Source organism: Oxyura jamaicensis, chromosome 23 (genome assembly GCF_011077185.1).
Source record: "Oxyura jamaicensis isolate SHBP4307 breed ruddy duck chromosome 23, BPBGC_Ojam_1.0, whole genome shotgun sequence".
NCBI lineage: Eukaryota > Metazoa > Chordata > Aves > Anseriformes > Anatidae > Oxyura > Oxyura jamaicensis.
The window spans coordinates 3,365,802-3,382,314 of NC_048915.1; the positions used below are offsets into that span (position 1 = coordinate 3,365,802).

The following is a 16,513-nucleotide window of genomic DNA, read 5'->3' on the forward strand; positions in this document are numbered from 1 at the left end:
CTCGGGCTCCCTCGGGTGGCACCCTGCTCGCACACGTGGGGCGCGGGGGCAGCTCCGGTCCTCGCTGGGTGCGCTGCGGCGGTGGCACACGTGGGCAGGGGCAGGGTTGGGGTTGGACCAAGCGGGGCCACGAGAAGCAGACACAGCGAAAGGGCTCCGAGGGGATGCAAATCTGACCGGGAAGCTGAGCTTTGCTCCAAGTGCAATATTTGGGGAGGGGAAGCGGGGAAGAAAGTGCTTAAAGAAGCATCTCTGGCAGCACTGAGAGCAGCGCCGCGAGCAGGCTGCAGGCACAAGCACGTGCTGGAAGCAGGATGGAAGCAGCCCGTAAGGATCCACAACCCAGCCCCCAGGAATAGCGGGGACGTGAGCACAAGGGCTGCTCTTTAAGGAGGGTCCGGTCCTCAGCTGTCCCGAAGCAGCCCCGTGAGGCTGTGGCCACAGGTTTAGGGCCCTGCAGACCCTCCCCAGATTTCTTTATGGGCTCTGTGGTCGGGGCCGCAGCCGGTGCTGCTGGACGCGCTGCCTCGGCAGCTGCTGCCGCCAGCGGGGTGGTGGCACGCCATCTGCCTGTCCTTTGTCCCCCGCCGCTCCCGCTGGGGATGTGCACGGTGCCGCAGCAGCAGCGAGGTGTCCTCGGGTGCCTCGGGTTTTGGGGGGCCCTGAGCTGTTCCTCGCCCGGTGACAGCAAACCCCAGGGCCCTGGGGGAAGCGGGGAACGGAGGAGCAGCATCCTTCCCTCCCTCCTCCGATGCGACCTCCGCATCCTCTCCTCGCTGTGTCCTCTTAATCGAGGGCTGAGGATGCTCTGGGGCGGTGAGGGAAAGGTGTGACAGCAGAGGACGCGTCTCCCGTCCTCCTCCCGTGGCACAAAGGACCGACACAGACAGGACCGCAACCCCCCGGTGCTTTTGAGGCTTCCAGATATATTTTTAACTGCTTCACAGCCTCTGGGGCTGGGAGCGGGCTGGGGCGTGATAACATTGGGAGCGTGCTGCTGAGATGCTGAGGGTGGGGTGGGGACGCTCAAGGTGGATGCCTGCGATGACCTGGGGGGAGACAGAGCCTGTCGGGGGGGACGTGCTTCTGCATCCTGCCTAACAGCGAGAGACAGTGACTGGTGCAGAAATCAAGTCCCATCTTCCTCCCCGAGTCAGCGCTGCCGCCATCGGCTCTGACACGGCACGGAGCAGCCCGGCTGTGGCACCAGCTGAGGAGGGCCATAAATCGTGCAGGAGCCTTACGTAAGGGCCTTCGGGAGGCGGGGGGGGAGCGGCTGTGGTCGGAGGGTGGCTCTGGAACACGTTAACCCTTGGGCTCAGCAGGAGCTGCTCCTTGCCGTCGCTGTGCCCAGGGGGCTGGGAGAGAGGGGGAGCAGCGGCTGCCCGGCCCCACACCCCCTCTCCGGATTTGTCCACGGTGCCCAGGGCCCCGTCCCCGACTCTCTTCTTGCCCAGAAGAGGAATGAGGAGAGTTCGGAAGAGCCCCGGTGGGGCAGGGCAGGCTCCCTTCCTCCTCCACTCCATCGCCCCCTCCCCGCTCCCCTGTGCTCAGCTGCTGCGGGACCCCTCTCCCAGCACTCCCCGACCTCGCTGCCCCATGGCATCTGCTGCCAAACCCAGCCCAGAGCCATCCCACCAGCAGCCTCCCTCCTGGCTCCATCACGTTCACCCTCCTTTAGCCCAAGAGGAGCAGCACAAACCCCGGCGCTCGCTGCCACGCCATGGAGACCTCTGCCCTGCTTCCCAGCTCGGTTGCTTTCCTTTGCTGGGGCTGCCCAGAAGGGTTTGGTTTGGTTTGGTTTTGGTTTTGGTTTTGGCAGGAGGCAGCAGTTCAAGGTTAGCTTGGGCTGCCCCGTTGACCCTCCCTTATCAGCTCTAGGTCAGCCTGACCCTACAAGAGCGGGGATTCAGGGCTGAATGTGACAGAGCTGGGGTTTAATCGGCGGGGTCCCGCTGGCTGTGGGGTTGTGCTGGTTATGGGGGCGCAGCCGGCCCTGGAGCTCTGCGTTGGGAAGGGCTCGCCTCCAGCCAAGCGCCTCGGTGCATCTGAGCGGCTTTCCTGTTCAAACCGGTGGCTTTAAAAATAAATAAATTCAAAACAAAACGAGAGAAAAAAAAAAAAAAAACCAGCTGCCCATTTGTATTCCCCTCACAGCTGTGCTCGCAGCGTGGCCGGGCTGTGAATGGGCAAATTCCTCTTCCCCCCGCCTCGCCGCAGCGCAACCTCCGCTGGCGGACCTGCTGCGGCTCCGCGGGCTCGGGGCTGAGAGCCGGCAGCACAGACCGGGGCGTGCAGCCCCCAACATCTCCTGCCTGCCTCCCCACCATCCTCCCCAGCAGGACCCTCCCAGCCCGTGCGTGCAGGCAGCGAGGTGCAGAGACATGCAGAGAGGTGCAGAGACATGCAGAGAGGTGCAGAGAGGTGCAGCACGGTGCAGAGAGGTGCAGAGACGTGCAGAGACGTGCAGAGAGGTGCAGAGACATGCAGCAAGGTGCAGAGAGGTGCAGCGAGGTGCAGAGAGGTGCAGCACGGTGCAGAGACGTGCAGCGACGTGCAGCACTTTGCAGCGACCAGCCCCAGCCTGCCGCAGCGTTTGCTGCTCCTTAGACAACCTCGTTTACTCCACCGAAGCTCCCCTCCCCGGTTGATTTAATTAATGCAAATTGAGGCTTGTGTTGAAACCTCCTTTTAATTACCATAGCAATTACTGGAGCTTTTTGTTGTTGTTGTCGTTTCATTTTTTTTTTTTTTCCCCGTGTTTTTAAGGGAAATGGTAAGGCCTGGATTGCCAATAGCTTCCCCAGGTGTGCAGCCCTGCAGGCTGAGCTCCGTGTGTGCCGGCGAGACCCACGCAAGCTCTGGCAGAGGAGCCCGGGGTCCGGCCGCGAGCTGCGGCGCCGGCCCCGAGGAGCAGCAGGGACGCAGGTGCAGCGCTCGCCCCGCTCCTAACCCAGACCCAGCAGCACCCACGTGAGCAGAATTCCTGGGATTCCGTCGATTGGTGAGTACACGCTTGCTTTTGTGTCCTTTTTTATTTTTTTTTTTTCCTTTTGGCAAACCCAAACTTGGCTCTGCGCGATGTTTGTAGGAGACACCCGGTTCCTCGCTCAGAAGCAAGTTGTCACCCGGCTTCCAGGCCGCCTCGAGCTGAAAACCCCGGATGCTCGCAGTCACGAGGGATTCGCCTCAATTTTGACACCTCCCAGAGCACCGGCTCCTCCTGCTCTGGGCCGCACGGCGGGACCAAGGCACGCGTCCGCCGCTTCCCTGCTGCGATGCCGCGGGGCTGAGCTGCCGCTGCGATGCTCGCCGGGCTCCCCGGGGCCACCGAAATGCAAAGGTGCAGGCACAGCAGGGTCCCATGCCCTCAGCCAGCTGCATTTGGAGCATTTTGAGAGAATAACTGTTTTTTTTTGACAGTTTTCAGTCTGCAGCAGAAGCCCTGTTTCAGGCTGCGGCGGTCCCTACTGCCCCTACGCGGGACAAGAGACGGTTCCTGAATAAAGAGAATGGAAAGGACCAGGGGAAACTGAGGCACGGGAGGAGGGGAGGGGCTGTGTGGGGTCTCTCTAGTTTCAGGCTACCCCGAAACACAGCGCAGGGATCAGTTTTGGACGAAACTCCCAGGTTTAGGAGGAAGTGAGGCTGAGCTCAGCGCCGCGGATGCTGGCACGTGCTTTGTACCTGTGCACGGTGATGGGGGAGAGCAGGGGGCTGTGCGAGGTGGGACAGGGACCCCAGGTGCCCCATCCTCCTTTTTAACCCCTGGGCGTACATCTACCCCTGTCAGCACCCATCCCGGGTGACACGGGGGCACCGGACCCCCCAGCTTCAGGATCCCTTCGTCTCCTCGAGTCGACGGCCGCCCTCTGACAACGTTCATCACACGAGGCCTGGGATGTTTGTTTTTTAATTTTATTTTATTTTTAATTAAATGGAGCGCTTAGGTTAGCAGTCGCAACATCAGTTTGCTGGTTTATTGCCCAAAAGGCAGAGAGGTGTTTCCCCCCCCCCCCCGTGAAAGGCTGCCTTTGTTTGCCTGTAGTGGACGTGCCCGGTCTCTTTTTCTCTTAATACGTGTATATTGATCCATTACGATCTCGAATTAGCGGGGAAAAAAGAGATCAACCAGCACTGAGCAAATGTGAAGTGCGGGTATTGTTTCCAGGCTGGTATCGCTGAGCGACTGGAGGCAGCCAGCGGGATGGAGCAGGGATTAACCCCTTTGGAGGCAGAACCGTCGGAGGAGACGGGAGGGGAAGTGCTGGTTGTCCTGAAGGGATCGAAATCTGCTAATGAAGATCTGGTCCTCGTGGCTGGACGGAGGTCCAACGGTGCTGTTAACCCCCCTGCCTTGGTTCCGTGGCTCACGCAGCCCGTGGGGAGAGGCGTGTTGTGTTGTGCCCGCGGCGTCTGACCCAGATCTCGCCCGCAGTTTGTGCTTCCACCGCAGGACAAATACCTGTGGGTTCCCCGAGCGCGGGGCTGGCTGCTCGGAGAGGGGCCGCTTCCAGATCCCGCCGTTTGTTCCGCATCTGACCTTGCCCTGCCCGTCTGAAGGAAGTCGGGCACCTGAGAATTGCGAACCCACCTGCTCCCCGGGCGGCAGATCCCTGCGGAAAATAAATGAACCTGTTACCGTGTGGCTGCGCGCCGGCGTGGGCAGCGACAGCGAGTGCCCTGGGAGCTCTGCCCGGGGAATTATGTCAAAACGTGCACTCAGTGAGGGCAGCCTCGGCCTGGGGGTCGGTACAGGCTCATTCGTCTCGGGCTTTGACACGGGGGAAGTCGGTCTCCTTTAAGAGGATTTCCATCCCTCAACTCCTCCCATCGTGACACTTCCAAGCCACATCTTGTCTTGAAAGGGTGGCAGTATTTTTAACTGTATCACGCCAGGGGTGTATTAATAGCACAAGGGGCTCGCGGAGCTTCTGCGAGAGCCGAGCCCATATTTTAAATGCAAGGAACTAATTAGGAGCGAGGGAATAATTAGTGCTACACCCGGCTTTCCTTCCCCTCCCTCCCCCCCTCGCTTCATTTGCAAAGAGCTAAAGCAAATGTCTTTGCTGGAATCTTCTGTGGCTCTTGAATATTTTATGGCTTCCCTGTGCATTGCTATTCCATGAGGCTGTCAAAGCCATGCTGCCTCCCCTGCTCCATCCCAGCTGAAGCGGCTGACTCTGGCGCTCCTGAAATGTAATTAGTGCATCTCACGTTGGCTCACATGCGCAAACCCGGCCGTAAAGCCGTCCTTAGCGCTTCTCTCGCAGCCCCTCGCCGTGGCCGGGTGGCGCAGCTCGGTTATTTTGGCACCTCGAGGCTTCCTCGAGTGGCAAAGTTCTCGGCGCTCCATATGGAAACGCAGATACGGCGCTGCGGGTGCGAGTGGGAAAGCGGCGAGGATGCTGAGAGCAAGGAGGGGGAAGCGAGGCAAGGAGACCTCCGGGCCGGCTTTCCCTGCGTGTTTCTGGGTGTCGTGGGGCTGAGACCACGTGTAGGGAACTTCTCCAATCGGGCAGGTTGCTCCCAGGACCCCACAACTGCCTCGGGGGATCTGCTGGTGGCACGAAGGAAACCACCGGCTCCGAAACATTCCCCGCTGCAGGGAGCGGCGGCTCTCCCCGGCGCGAAGTCTCTGGTCTCTAATAATAGTCGGGCTTGTGCTGAAGCCTTTCCCTCGCTCTTGCCTCTCCCCAGCCATCTGTTTTCAAGAAACTTGTGGAATTCGAGCCGCTGAGATCTCATCCATATTTACTGGAGGGGCAGAGAGCGGCTAGCAGAGCCGAGAGCTGGGACGGGAGACGAGGCCGAGGTATGGAAGGGGTTCGATTGCACAAAGCCCCATTTTCTGTGGAAACAAAGAGCGAAAAACACGCCAGGAGTCCAGGCAGTGCTCCTCCGTGCCCCGGCTGAGCCGCCTGGGAGGAAGGCCAGCGCTCCGACAGCCACGGGGCTGCACCCGGGGTGAAGGTGCCCACGAGCCCAAACCGCAGCCTCTGCCAAACCTTTAGGGTCTGTCACCATCCCCGTGTGCCGGGGGTTGTTTGCAAGGACGGCAACGTGCTCGTGGAGCCTCTGCCATTAGTACGTTAGAAGCTTATCATGTCTTTCCACCCTCTTTAGAGCCTTGGAGCTCCCATCACCGCAGTATGCCGGCATCGCGCGGTACCGTCGTGTGGCTGCGTGTTAAGAGCTGAGTATGATGTTTCAGGGTTGTATTGCCCCAGTATCAGAGCAATTAATTTATATTTTCATCTCTCTTATTGCAGGCGCAATCGCCGTCTGTGGTGAGTGCTTTTACTCGTCTCATTTTAGGGAGGAATTAAGTGAGTTCGAGTGAATTTCTCGAAAAGCAAAGCAGCAGTAGGAGCCAGGCGGCCTGTCTGATCTGAAAAAATTAAATCATTTCCAACAGCACGTTGGCAAGTGCGTTTTTTTTTTCCAAAGGGAATATTTTCTTAACGGTGTATTTCAGCATAAATATAGCATCAGCCTAAACCCCACCAGTAACCAAGTATCAATTACCTTACGCGTTCCTTGCCCGCAGGAGAGCTTTCACGGGGAGGCAGGCACTCCCTGAAAGTCGTGTTTTACTCCACATTTCCACGGACTCCTAGGATTGCACGTGGACTGAAACATGCCTGTAGCTGAAGATCAGGGAGAGCTCTGCAGCCACGGGTTTTTCCTGCAGGACTTGTGTCAGGCAGCAGCACGGAGGTGCCAGCACCACGTCGATGGGCAAGCGGCCGAGAGGAGAAAGATCTGCCGGCGGTGAACACAAAGCCTGGAAAACATGGACAGGAAAAAACCTTGCGGCCCCTCTCTCTACCTCTGAGAGCAATTTTCGTTTCAATTACCGTCTCCTCTAGCAGGTTATTTATTATGGGAGCATGGTTATGGCTGACTCAGGTCAGTGTATTGGATTCCTGGCTTTCAATCGAACTTTACTAACGCGGTGCCTGTTGCCAGCCTCAGAAACGCACTTGCTGCTCGCATTACTTACAGAGGCGCTTTACAACATTCCCTGCCTAACAAACAAGCTGTCAGTCCGTGCGCCGTGGGTGCTTAAGGGTGGCAATTTTATACTCAGAAAGCGCATTTCCTTATTAAATATTTTTGCAAGTTAAAAGAGCCGCCGTGGGCTGAGTTGTCACCTAATTCTGTCAGTCTCTTTGTGGGGTATTGTGAGAAGCGCATCAGAGGAGACTCTGTAATCTTCGTGCTCAATCTCATCACGCCACGGCCTAAATTCACACGTACAAGGAGTCCTCGGGATGAGACCTTGACTTATTTGTTTCTCTGGGAGCGGAGCGCGTGGAGACGAAGCCGAGGGGTCTCGTGCTTTGTGCTGGGAGCGAGCCCCGCTTGAGCCAGCGGCGAGCAGTTGCTGTGACCGGCACGAGGGCAGCGATTTTATGTGGGTGCAGTTATCACCGGCTCGCGAGCACGACAGCCACAGACCCTGAGAATGGCTCAGATCCCCAGGCTGTAAAGCCTTCGCCCCTTCCTGCTCTGGGAATATCTCCTGCTGTGGTCCTTTATTGTCCCAGGACGCTCAAATTCATCTGATCATCTGGTTGGATTTGGGCTTGAAACAGTGTGTTCCTTCTTGAGCTTTTTTTTTTTTTTTTCAGGTTAAACAGTGGCATTTTGAAGGCAATTTCTCATAATGACGCTTGTTCTTTTTTTTTGGAAAAACTGGAATTAGAGCAAAAAGCTCTTCTTGGTGATGAGGAGCCCAGGAGACAAAAGCTACTGCAGCCACACGCTGCTAGGCTTGCCGAAAGAAGACTCTGTTTAGAATCCCAGTGTTGATAAACACAAATCAAATGCAAATTAAATAAACGCCTTTCATATACTCCATTCTCATTGAGATCCGACAAAAATACATTGCACATCAACAAGCGGGTCTTATGAAATGTTCCAAAAATAAAAACCCTCTTGCAATGAGGCCAAAAATGAGTTCGTCTCCGTGCATTTCCAGCTGCTAAGGGCTGTTATTCCTCTTTGTCTTACAGCAGCGCTCAAAGATTTGGGCTTAAATTGAACCCAATGGTGGCAGGTGTTGTAAAGAGGTTAGTAAAGGGTCTCCGTGTAAGCAACACGGAACGGAAAATGTCAGAGCTGAGAACAGATCCCTGATCTGATTCCCAGCACATTGCCTCTTACAGATGAGAGCTCTTATCTGAAATAAATGATTTTGGCTGTAAAGCTGGTCTGCAAAGGAAGGTAAGTTACATTCACGTCTTGCTCTCTCTCTTTTTTTATTTTCTTTCCTTTTTTTTTCCCTGCGAGAAGCCCAGGAAATAAGATGGAAACTGCTGGGAACAGCCCCTGCCTGCCTGTAGTTGTATCTCAGTCTGCATCCCTGCTTCAGAAGCTGAAAATGATGTTTCATCATCATCTCTCCAGGGGTTGAGGAGTGACTAAAGGCAGTCACAGAGGTACCAAACAAAAAGCCCCAAGCCCAGGAAGATTTATTTCCTTCGGGAAATCCTGAGATCATCCCAGGATAAGCGCACTGATTTTACTAAAAAGCATTAATATTAAAGCATCCGGCACACTGTTGATCTACATGGATGATAATTAATGAATGATAAAGCAAAACACAAGCTGACGACATGATCTCTTGGCTTCTTTGTCTTCCAGCACCATTTAATGCAATTTAATCCAAGCACTCAAGATGTTTCATTTAAAAACACGCGTTGTGTGTGGTATCAATGCGTACACTGCTGGTTTTGAGCCAGGAACCCTGTAAATGTACCAGGCGTGATCCTGAATGGCCAGGCAGGCGAAGCGTTTTGAATCTCCATCCTACAAAAGCTCTGCCATGCTGCTGGAAAATGGCTCTTCCCATACCCAGCCAGCCACTCCGACAGCAACCTCTCCCAGTTCTAGCAGCTCGGCGGCTGGATGTGGTTTCCATGGAAATAGACGTCAGATCAGCAAAAAACAGGGCAAGTGTTTAAAATAATCTCTGTTTTGAAAGCTTTATATATTTCTGTCACAATATTAACCTTCCTTAAGGTAGGATTTTTATTTTTTTGGGTGCAAAATCCGTGGTTTTAGGATTGTGCACAAGAAGGGTGGGTCCCCTCGGAAAAGTCCTTTCTTTGGTATTTTGGGTACAAAGACTGCTCTGCTGGGCTTGTGCTGTAGCAGAAGATTTGTGCTTTTCTCTGGCCATCTGCCTTTTATGTGTATTGACTCTTGGTGTTAACTCAAGTGACTGCAGCATGAGAACGACCGCAGCAATTGTACACGAGTCACTTGTACAGAACATGCAAAAATGCAGCCAGTTCATTTAAAACACATTTGCGAGCAAGCCACTTATCTGTGCGTGGTAATGGTGTTATCCGGGGAAGGGAACCGCTCCTAATGCAGCCCGTAGGACAAGGGAGGCTCCTCTATACGCAGCCATTGCACGTTGTGTGGTACGGAAATTGTGTTACGAAGACAACTGTGGCTTTTCTGGACCTGCTGGCGTCACCTCATAGGAGAGGGTGGCCGGGTGGCCAACCAAAAAATGTCGTTTGTTTGGGTGGCCACCCAAAAACATATCCCCAAACGTCATTCCAGGGGCTGCGGGGCCAATGCGTTGCCCGACCCAAATCCCGTGGGGTCAGCCTCTGGTGGCTGCGGCCCGGAGGTGCACAGAGGTACACGGTGGTCATCTTGGTGATGGCCAGGGGACCTGAGGTGACCACGGCCATGAGATGACCAAAGGCGCTGAGACAACGGGCTGGCCTGGAGGTGAACAGGGCTCCTCGGGTGGCCGTGGCTCTGCAGCGACCGCGGGCCCTGAGGTGAGAGGCCGTGGCCCTGAGGTGGCTGTCGCCCTGAGGCAGATGGCTGTTGCCCTGAGGTAGCCATGGCCCTGAGTTAGTGGCCCTGAGGTGTAAGTGGCCATCCCTGAGGTAAGTGTTCCTGAGGCACAAGTGGCCATCCCTGAGGCACAAGTGGCCATCCCTGAGGCACAGGTGGCCATCCCTGAAGTAAGTGGCCATCCCTGAGGTTCCTGAGGCACAGGTGGCCATCCCTGAGGTGTAAGTGGCCATCCCTGAGGCAGGTGGCACTGAGCTAAGCGGCCATCCCTGTGGCACCCTCCCTGTCACGGCTACATCCCCCGCGGGGCAGGGCCCCCGCTCCTTGCCAGCACCGGGGTGGCAGACAAAGGGAGTCCCGCCGCCCTCAAGGAGCGGCAGGAGGGCGCCCCTCAGAGCCGCAGAGCCCCCGGGCCGACCCGCGGAGCCGCCGCGCTCCGCGTCGCGACCCCGCAGCCTCCCCCCGGCCGCGATCGGCCCTCGGGGGTCGCCGCCCCGCATCGCCTCCCCCCGCCCCCCGCGAACTACAACTCCCGGCATGCAGCGGGCGGCGGGGAGCGGGGCGCGAGCCCCCCAGCCTCGCCCTCCTTACCCCCTCCCCTCCCTCCCGCGGCGGGCGGCACGTGCCGCCGGGCTCGGCCAATAGGGGCGGGGCGGGGCGGGTCACGTGCCTTTGTTTGGCGCTTTTGTGCGCGGCGGGGCGGGCGGGAGCGGAGTGGGGCCGGAGCGGCGGAGCGGGCAGGTGGGTGCGCGCCGCCGCTGCGGGCCCGGCGGCGGGCCGAGGGTGGGCGCGGCGGTGGCGGCAGCGGCTGAGAAGGGCCGGTGGGCCGCGGAGGGGGCGTCGTAGCGGGGTGGGGAGTCGGCGGGAGGGGTCTCAGGGCGGCTGTCAGGGCGAGGGAAGGCGGTGCGGGGGGCCCTGAGGGGCCCCGGGGGGCTCTGAGGCGCCGTGGAAGCTCTGAGGGGCCGGGGGGGGGGCGGCGTGGGGTCGTCGGTTTTGTCCGTGAGGGGGGTCGGGGGTCGTGAGGGGGGTCTGTGGGGGTGCGCGACGGGGTGACGAGGAGCCGGGGGGCTGCGGGAGACAATGGGCGGGGGTCCCATTGTCCCGCCGTCGGCTCTGAGGGGGAGCCGCCCTGATGGCGGCTGAGGAGAAAGGCGGCGGCGCCCCCTCCCCTCCCTGACAGGACCCCGCCATTGTCAGTGGGGAGGGGGCGGGGCGGGGCCGTTCCCCCGGGGGGCGGCTGTGGGGAGGGGGGGGGCGGGGGGGGATGGGAGGGGAGGGGGCGCCGGGGGGTGCCCGGATGTTGCCGTTGGCCCCGCCCCCTCCCCGAGCCCCCCGCCCGCGCGCGCGCGCTCCCCCTCCCCCCGCCCGCCCCTCTCCGGCCGTTTGAATTCGGTGCGGTTGGAGAGGCGCGTGCCGGGGGGGCGGGGCCTCCGCCCCAGCGCGCCGCGCTCATTGGCTGGCGGCGGGCGGCGCGGGGAGGGGACGAGGCGTGGAGCCGGGTCCTAGCGCCGCCCGCGCTGCCTGCGGTGGGCGCAGCCCTGGCGGGCGCTAATTAAATCAGCGGCGTCTCCGCTCCCACCCGTGCGGATCAGCCCCGCCGGCCGCTAATTACCAGGTGCAGGCACCTGTCGGCCCCTTGTTCCTTTTCCCGCTGCTGTGGGGCGTTGGGAGGAATGGCAGCCGTGTGCCTGCTGCTCAGAGCCGTGTCTCTTTGTTACCCAGGGGTCCAGCTGTCGGAGGTGTCGCGGAGCAGGCTGCTGGAGGCGATTTCCCTCGGTCATGGCTACTTCTGGTACGTAGCATTGTGTGCCCGATGTGTTTCTCCTCCACCCCTCTTAATTTCCCATGTAATTGTTGTGCTGTGCTAAATTTAACTGTTGTCGCCAGGCTTTTCTACCATCTCCAGGCTGCTTTGGAGAAGCTGTTAAAGCAGTGCTTGTGGAAACAGAACCAAAAGCCATCTCGAACTAGGCTGATAGCAGATGGGCTTGGGTTCATCTGCACGCCATCTGCTCAGTTAACAAAACCGACTGTCATCTAGACATCTTGGTGATCAAAACTGGTGTGCTGCTGCAGCTGAAGCCATACGGGGCTGACATGCCTATGCCCCTGTGGAGGTGTTTAAATGGCAGGATGCTGGCTTAGGTGTCCCTTGCAGAAAGGATTTCAGTGCTTGGCCCTCTAGGTCAGGTCGTCTGAAGAGATTCTAAGTGCTCACCTCTGACTTCTCATTGAAGAAATATATATTTGTTTTCCATTTGGAAGTAGTGCTGTGCTTGTTTTTGTGAGTCTGGATATTAAAAGCTAAAATGAAATGCCAGGCACTTGAGTAATGTACCCAGGAAAAATTGCGAACAGAACTGCCCACTGCACTTTGCAATGGTGCTGCTGCTTAGAACAGAGTTATCTGCTCTGATACACCTGTATCCTTAAGGGAGCTTGGTGGCTTTCAGCTCTTGAGGATGGCTGTTCCAGTTAGCTAAGTCAGTTTCATGGCTTAAAATCCCATTTATTTCTCATGTTCCTAGATATACAAGTGAAGGAACTGGAGAAGCGTGCCTCTGGGCAGGCATTTGAGCTGATACTCAGTCCCCGCTCAAAAGAAGCAGTCCCGGAATTCCCTCTTTCTCCCCCAAAGAAGAAGGATCTGTCATTGGAGGAAATTCAGAAGAAGTTGGAAGCAGCAGAAGAGAGACGTAAGGTAAGTTTGCAATAACAGGTTAAAGGAACTCTGCTCGATTAATCTGTGGGGTCTTAAATTTGTGTTACGTAAGAAAAATGAGTGGCTTGCATTATGATAAATGGAATATTAATTGAGCTTGTTAGACTATTGGGCTCTTAGGGAGACTTATTCCTGAAGTTATTTGGAATGGTCAACTGAAAAACTGGGGAGTTAACTGAGAGGTGATGCTCTTCCAGAAAGAAGCTGTTCTTTTCTGTATTTGTGATGTCATTAAAGATTGACCTTTCTCCTAGAAAACCTAGCGGTGAATCTATAATTACAAAGCTTGTGGATGCCGTATCTTGCTGTAAGATCTTGCTGTTGATGTGGTTTAGAGCCCTGGGCTGTGCAGAGGCTTAGGAATTGAAGTACAGCCTCACGTGTGACTGGAATCACAACAGCTCACTGTTCTGAGAAGCGAGAGTCTTCTAGGAAATCTTCTAGGAAAGATCGATAGGTATTAATGTGAAACTGTACCCGTCTGGGAAAAATGCCACTTGGGGATTTGTGAGTAATGACAGAAATTGGCTTCCCTGTGTCATCGGTAATAGTGAAATATGGGCTACGGAGGTGAAGCAGGTACTGGGGGGCTTTGTACTGCATCAAGAACTTGTGCAGATTCCCATTAAAATAGCAGAAAAACCTCTGCTCAGGAGATGCAGGCACCTGGATTGTAGCTGCGTAGTTTGTTCTACGTTCAAAACACGCCCGGTCTGTTTTGTTAGTCTCATGAAGCAGAAGTCCTGAAGCAGCTAGCCGAGAAGAGGGAGCATGAAAAAGAAGTGCTTCAGAAAGCCATTGAAGAAAACAACAACTTCAGCAAAATGGCAGAGGAGAAGCTGACCCACAAAATGGAAGCCAACAAAGAGAACCGTGAGGCACAAATGGCTGCTAAGCTGGAACGCTTGAGGGAGAAGGTAGGTGTGGAGTTGTGGCTGGGAGAGGAGGTGTCAGTGCTCCTCACTCCCAAACCAGATAGGGACCAGTAAACGGCTGCGTGAGGGAACTGGTACCAATGGACAGCCCTGGGTGTCCTGTGGGTCCGGTCTCAAAAGATTATTAAATCTATGGGGGACCTTGTAGAAATCCTCCTCGGGGGGGAGGAGGGTGGGTGGGGTTACAGCCGGCTGCTCACCTTCTCGCAGGCTTTTCTCAAGCTGGGGCAGGTTTCCTGCTGTGAGCCGGGGATGGGATGCAGGCCGGGGCGTGCTCCGCTGTGCGCTCTGCCGCTCACTGCTCCCCTGCTGTTGTCTTTCAGGACAAGCACATTGAAGAGGTTCGAAAGAACAAAGAAGGCAAAGACCCCGGTGAGGCCGAAACCGACTGACTTCACCCTGGAAACTGACACTCTCCCCCTCCTCTAAATATCCAAAGACTGTACTGGCCAGTGGTTTTACTTTTGGTTTTGTTTTTTAAGTTTCTAGAAACTGATGTAGAACTGTAAAGTTAGATCCAAACTGTACGCTTTCTTTGGGGGCTAGAGGGGAGACCTTCCATGTTTCACTTTTTCTAAAGTGTTGTCTTTCCAGTGTAGCTATCTTCTTGTTGCATCCTTTTCTACTCCAGAGCACTTGCTACTGGGTTGATGGCTAGTACTGTATCAGCTCTGTAAGACATTTGTGAAAGGAATATGTAGTAAACTGTTCCATGCTCAATATGTTACACTTCAAACAAATCTGACTCTGTCCCAGTCTTCTAAAATACTGCTGTAACTGAGTGACTAAATAAAGCTGCACAGTGCTGTTACCATGAGAATCATTTCTGGAGATGACCTGAGGAATAATGGGTTGGCTGATGCCTACAGCAGGCCTCCTTACCCAGCGCTGATCGAAAAATCTGTAACAGCACTTTTCCTTACACCCATGGGCATGCTGCATAACTGTCTCTTCCTAGAGCACGCTCATTGTCTCGGTTGCACAGTGGGAGCTTTGTTTGGACACCTCAGCAGTTGTCAGCTGTGGGGTGTTTTTGTTCAAAGGGCTCAGAGCCACCTCCCTTCAGATGCTGATGCCTCGACAAACGAGTCCTTGTTGCCACATGACTCTGATCTGACCCTCTTATGTTTTTGGTAAGGGTTTCTGGAAGATAACTTGTGCTGTTGAATCGGGATCTGTGTACCGCTCGCTGCAGCGTCACGGGGTAAAAGCCAGACCCGCTCCGTGCTGGGACCGTGCACGTCCACCACCAGAAAATGCCGCTGAAGACTTAACTTGGGTGTCTGCTGCAGCTGTGTTGGGATCAAAAACTGTGCCCTGGGGCGAGTCTGGAGATAATGCCTGCCCGCAGAGATGCATGCCGTGCTTGTTTTTCTGGGAAGTGAAACGTACAACTGTACTTGTGCTGTGAGTAAAGATGCTTTTAGGTGGCGCATGGCTGTATTGTACGGTTGCCTTAAAAACAAAACCAACCACCCTGTAAGATTAACGCAGTGTCTGGCGTGTCCACGAGTGCCCGCGCAGCTTGGCAGTGAAGATGAGGTGGTGATGGTGAGTATAAATAGCCGTCCATGAATGAAGCATGTCACTATGGAGTGTGACTTCCTCAGCTGAAATAGCTTGGCATTAACGATCGCCTTCCCTCGGAGGAGGGGGGCTGTGGCTTCTCAACTCCTCGTGCTCTGCTCCGAGGCTCAGTCCCAGCTCCCCCTCCTTGCTTGTGGGGCTGGTTTTGCTCCGTGCCCAGAGCTCCTGGCCCTGACCACACACCAGCCACCGGTATTCTGAGGATGGAAAACCTGGTAAGGATGCTTTTAAAGGGGCTCAGTGAGTCCTGGATCACTCACCATTGCCCTGGGGCTTGCCAAAGAGGGAGGCTGACTTCAGAAAGCTCTCGCGTATCGCACTTCGTGCTCTTGGTTGTATTGGGAAAATGCAATAAAAAGGGGGGGATGGGGGGGAACACAGGGACACAAAGCCAGGCTGTGCAGAGGGGGTGGCTGAGCTCTTGCTTAAAGACCTTTTCATCACTTGTACCTCACGCTTCAAGGCAGGGAGGGCCGCACTTCTGCCTGCTCAGAAGCACCGGCAGCAGGGGGAACAGCAGGCTTTGTATTTTCAGTGGCACCAAGCACAGGGCTGGGAGCTGCGATGAGCTCAGCGCAGGGAAAAAGACCTCAGGCCTGTGAAAGAAGGTGAACAGCTCTGGTGCTGCGTTGTGAGGCCGCCGGTCACAGAATCAGTTCCCATCTTTATGCTAACTGAAAACCTAAAAGCTCTGCTGCTTAACATGGTTGCTTGCTGCTTGAGCGAAGTCCCAGCAGCCCAAATCCTCTACGCTTTCCCCCTTCTTTCCAAGGATGAGAAGGATGCCAAAACCCAAACGCTATTAAGAGCACGAAGACGTTAAATACACGGCTTTGACTTGCCAAAGCTGTCACATGGGAGCCTGGGGCCTTCTGTTCCCTTCAGTTCTGCTTTCTGTGCCTTCTTGTGTGAAATGGAGCCTGAGGTGTGGGGCTGGGGCTTCTGTGGGGGAATGGAGCGGTGGATGCACATCCTGAGGGGAGAAAGGGGTACGAGGAAAAGCCCTGCCCTTGCGCAGGGGCAGCAAAAGGGGAAAATTCCTCTGCTTGATGAGGAGAACCTGTCTGAACAATGCCCAAAATGACAGCAAAAACCTGCAGCTTCCTTGTTCCTTCAGTGCCCCTTGCGCAGCAGCGAGCTGCACGAACAGCACCGGGCCTTGTAAGGGCGTAACGCCGATAACCCCATCACGCCAATTTCCACCACCACCAAGGGAATAACGCCAATAACCCCCATTTTCACTGCCACCCCCCATAAAACCCAGGTTTTTCAGCCGGGCGGAGGCTGCGCATGGAGCCCGCCCCCCCCTCCGCGGGCATCCTCCGCTCCCGCGGCCCGGGCGAGGCCCCGGGGGCGGCTCCCGGCGCTCGGCAGGGCCGCGGTGCGGGTCCCCCGTTTCCCCCCCTCCCCCCCGGTGCCCAGCGGACCCCGAGCTCCCCCC

The 16,513-nt window shown here is 56.3% G+C and overlaps 1 protein-coding gene across 1 annotated transcript; it reads left to right on the top strand.

Annotated features, from left to right (window-relative positions):
* The first annotated feature begins 10,469 nt into the window (after nucleotides 1-10,469).
* On the top strand, nucleotides 10,470-14,297 carry STMN1 (stathmin 1). The gene is made up of 5 exons (XM_035345560.1): nucleotides 10,470-10,569; nucleotides 11,551-11,620; nucleotides 12,357-12,529; nucleotides 13,276-13,467; nucleotides 13,809-14,297. Exons 2-5 carry the CDS (start codon nucleotides 11,608-11,610, stop codon nucleotides 13,875-13,877), a joined length of 447 nt encoding a protein of 148 aa, XP_035201451.1. The 5' UTR covers nucleotides 10,470-10,569; nucleotides 11,551-11,607; the 3' UTR covers nucleotides 13,878-14,297.
* Nucleotides 14,298-16,513: the final 2,216 nt, after the last annotated feature.

What these genes read in the sequence shown, in the direction of transcription:
- STMN1 (XM_035345560.1), top strand. An exon ending in CAGCAGAAGAGAGACGTAAG is followed by an intron (nt 12,530 to 13,275) that starts GTAAGTTTGCAA and finishes CTGTTTTGTTAG; the next exon opens with TCTCATGAAGCAGAAGTCCT. An exon ending in TGGAACGCTTGAGGGAGAAG is followed by an intron (nt 13,468 to 13,808) that starts GTAGGTGTGGAG and finishes GTTGTCTTTCAG; the next exon opens with GACAAGCACATTGAAGAGGT.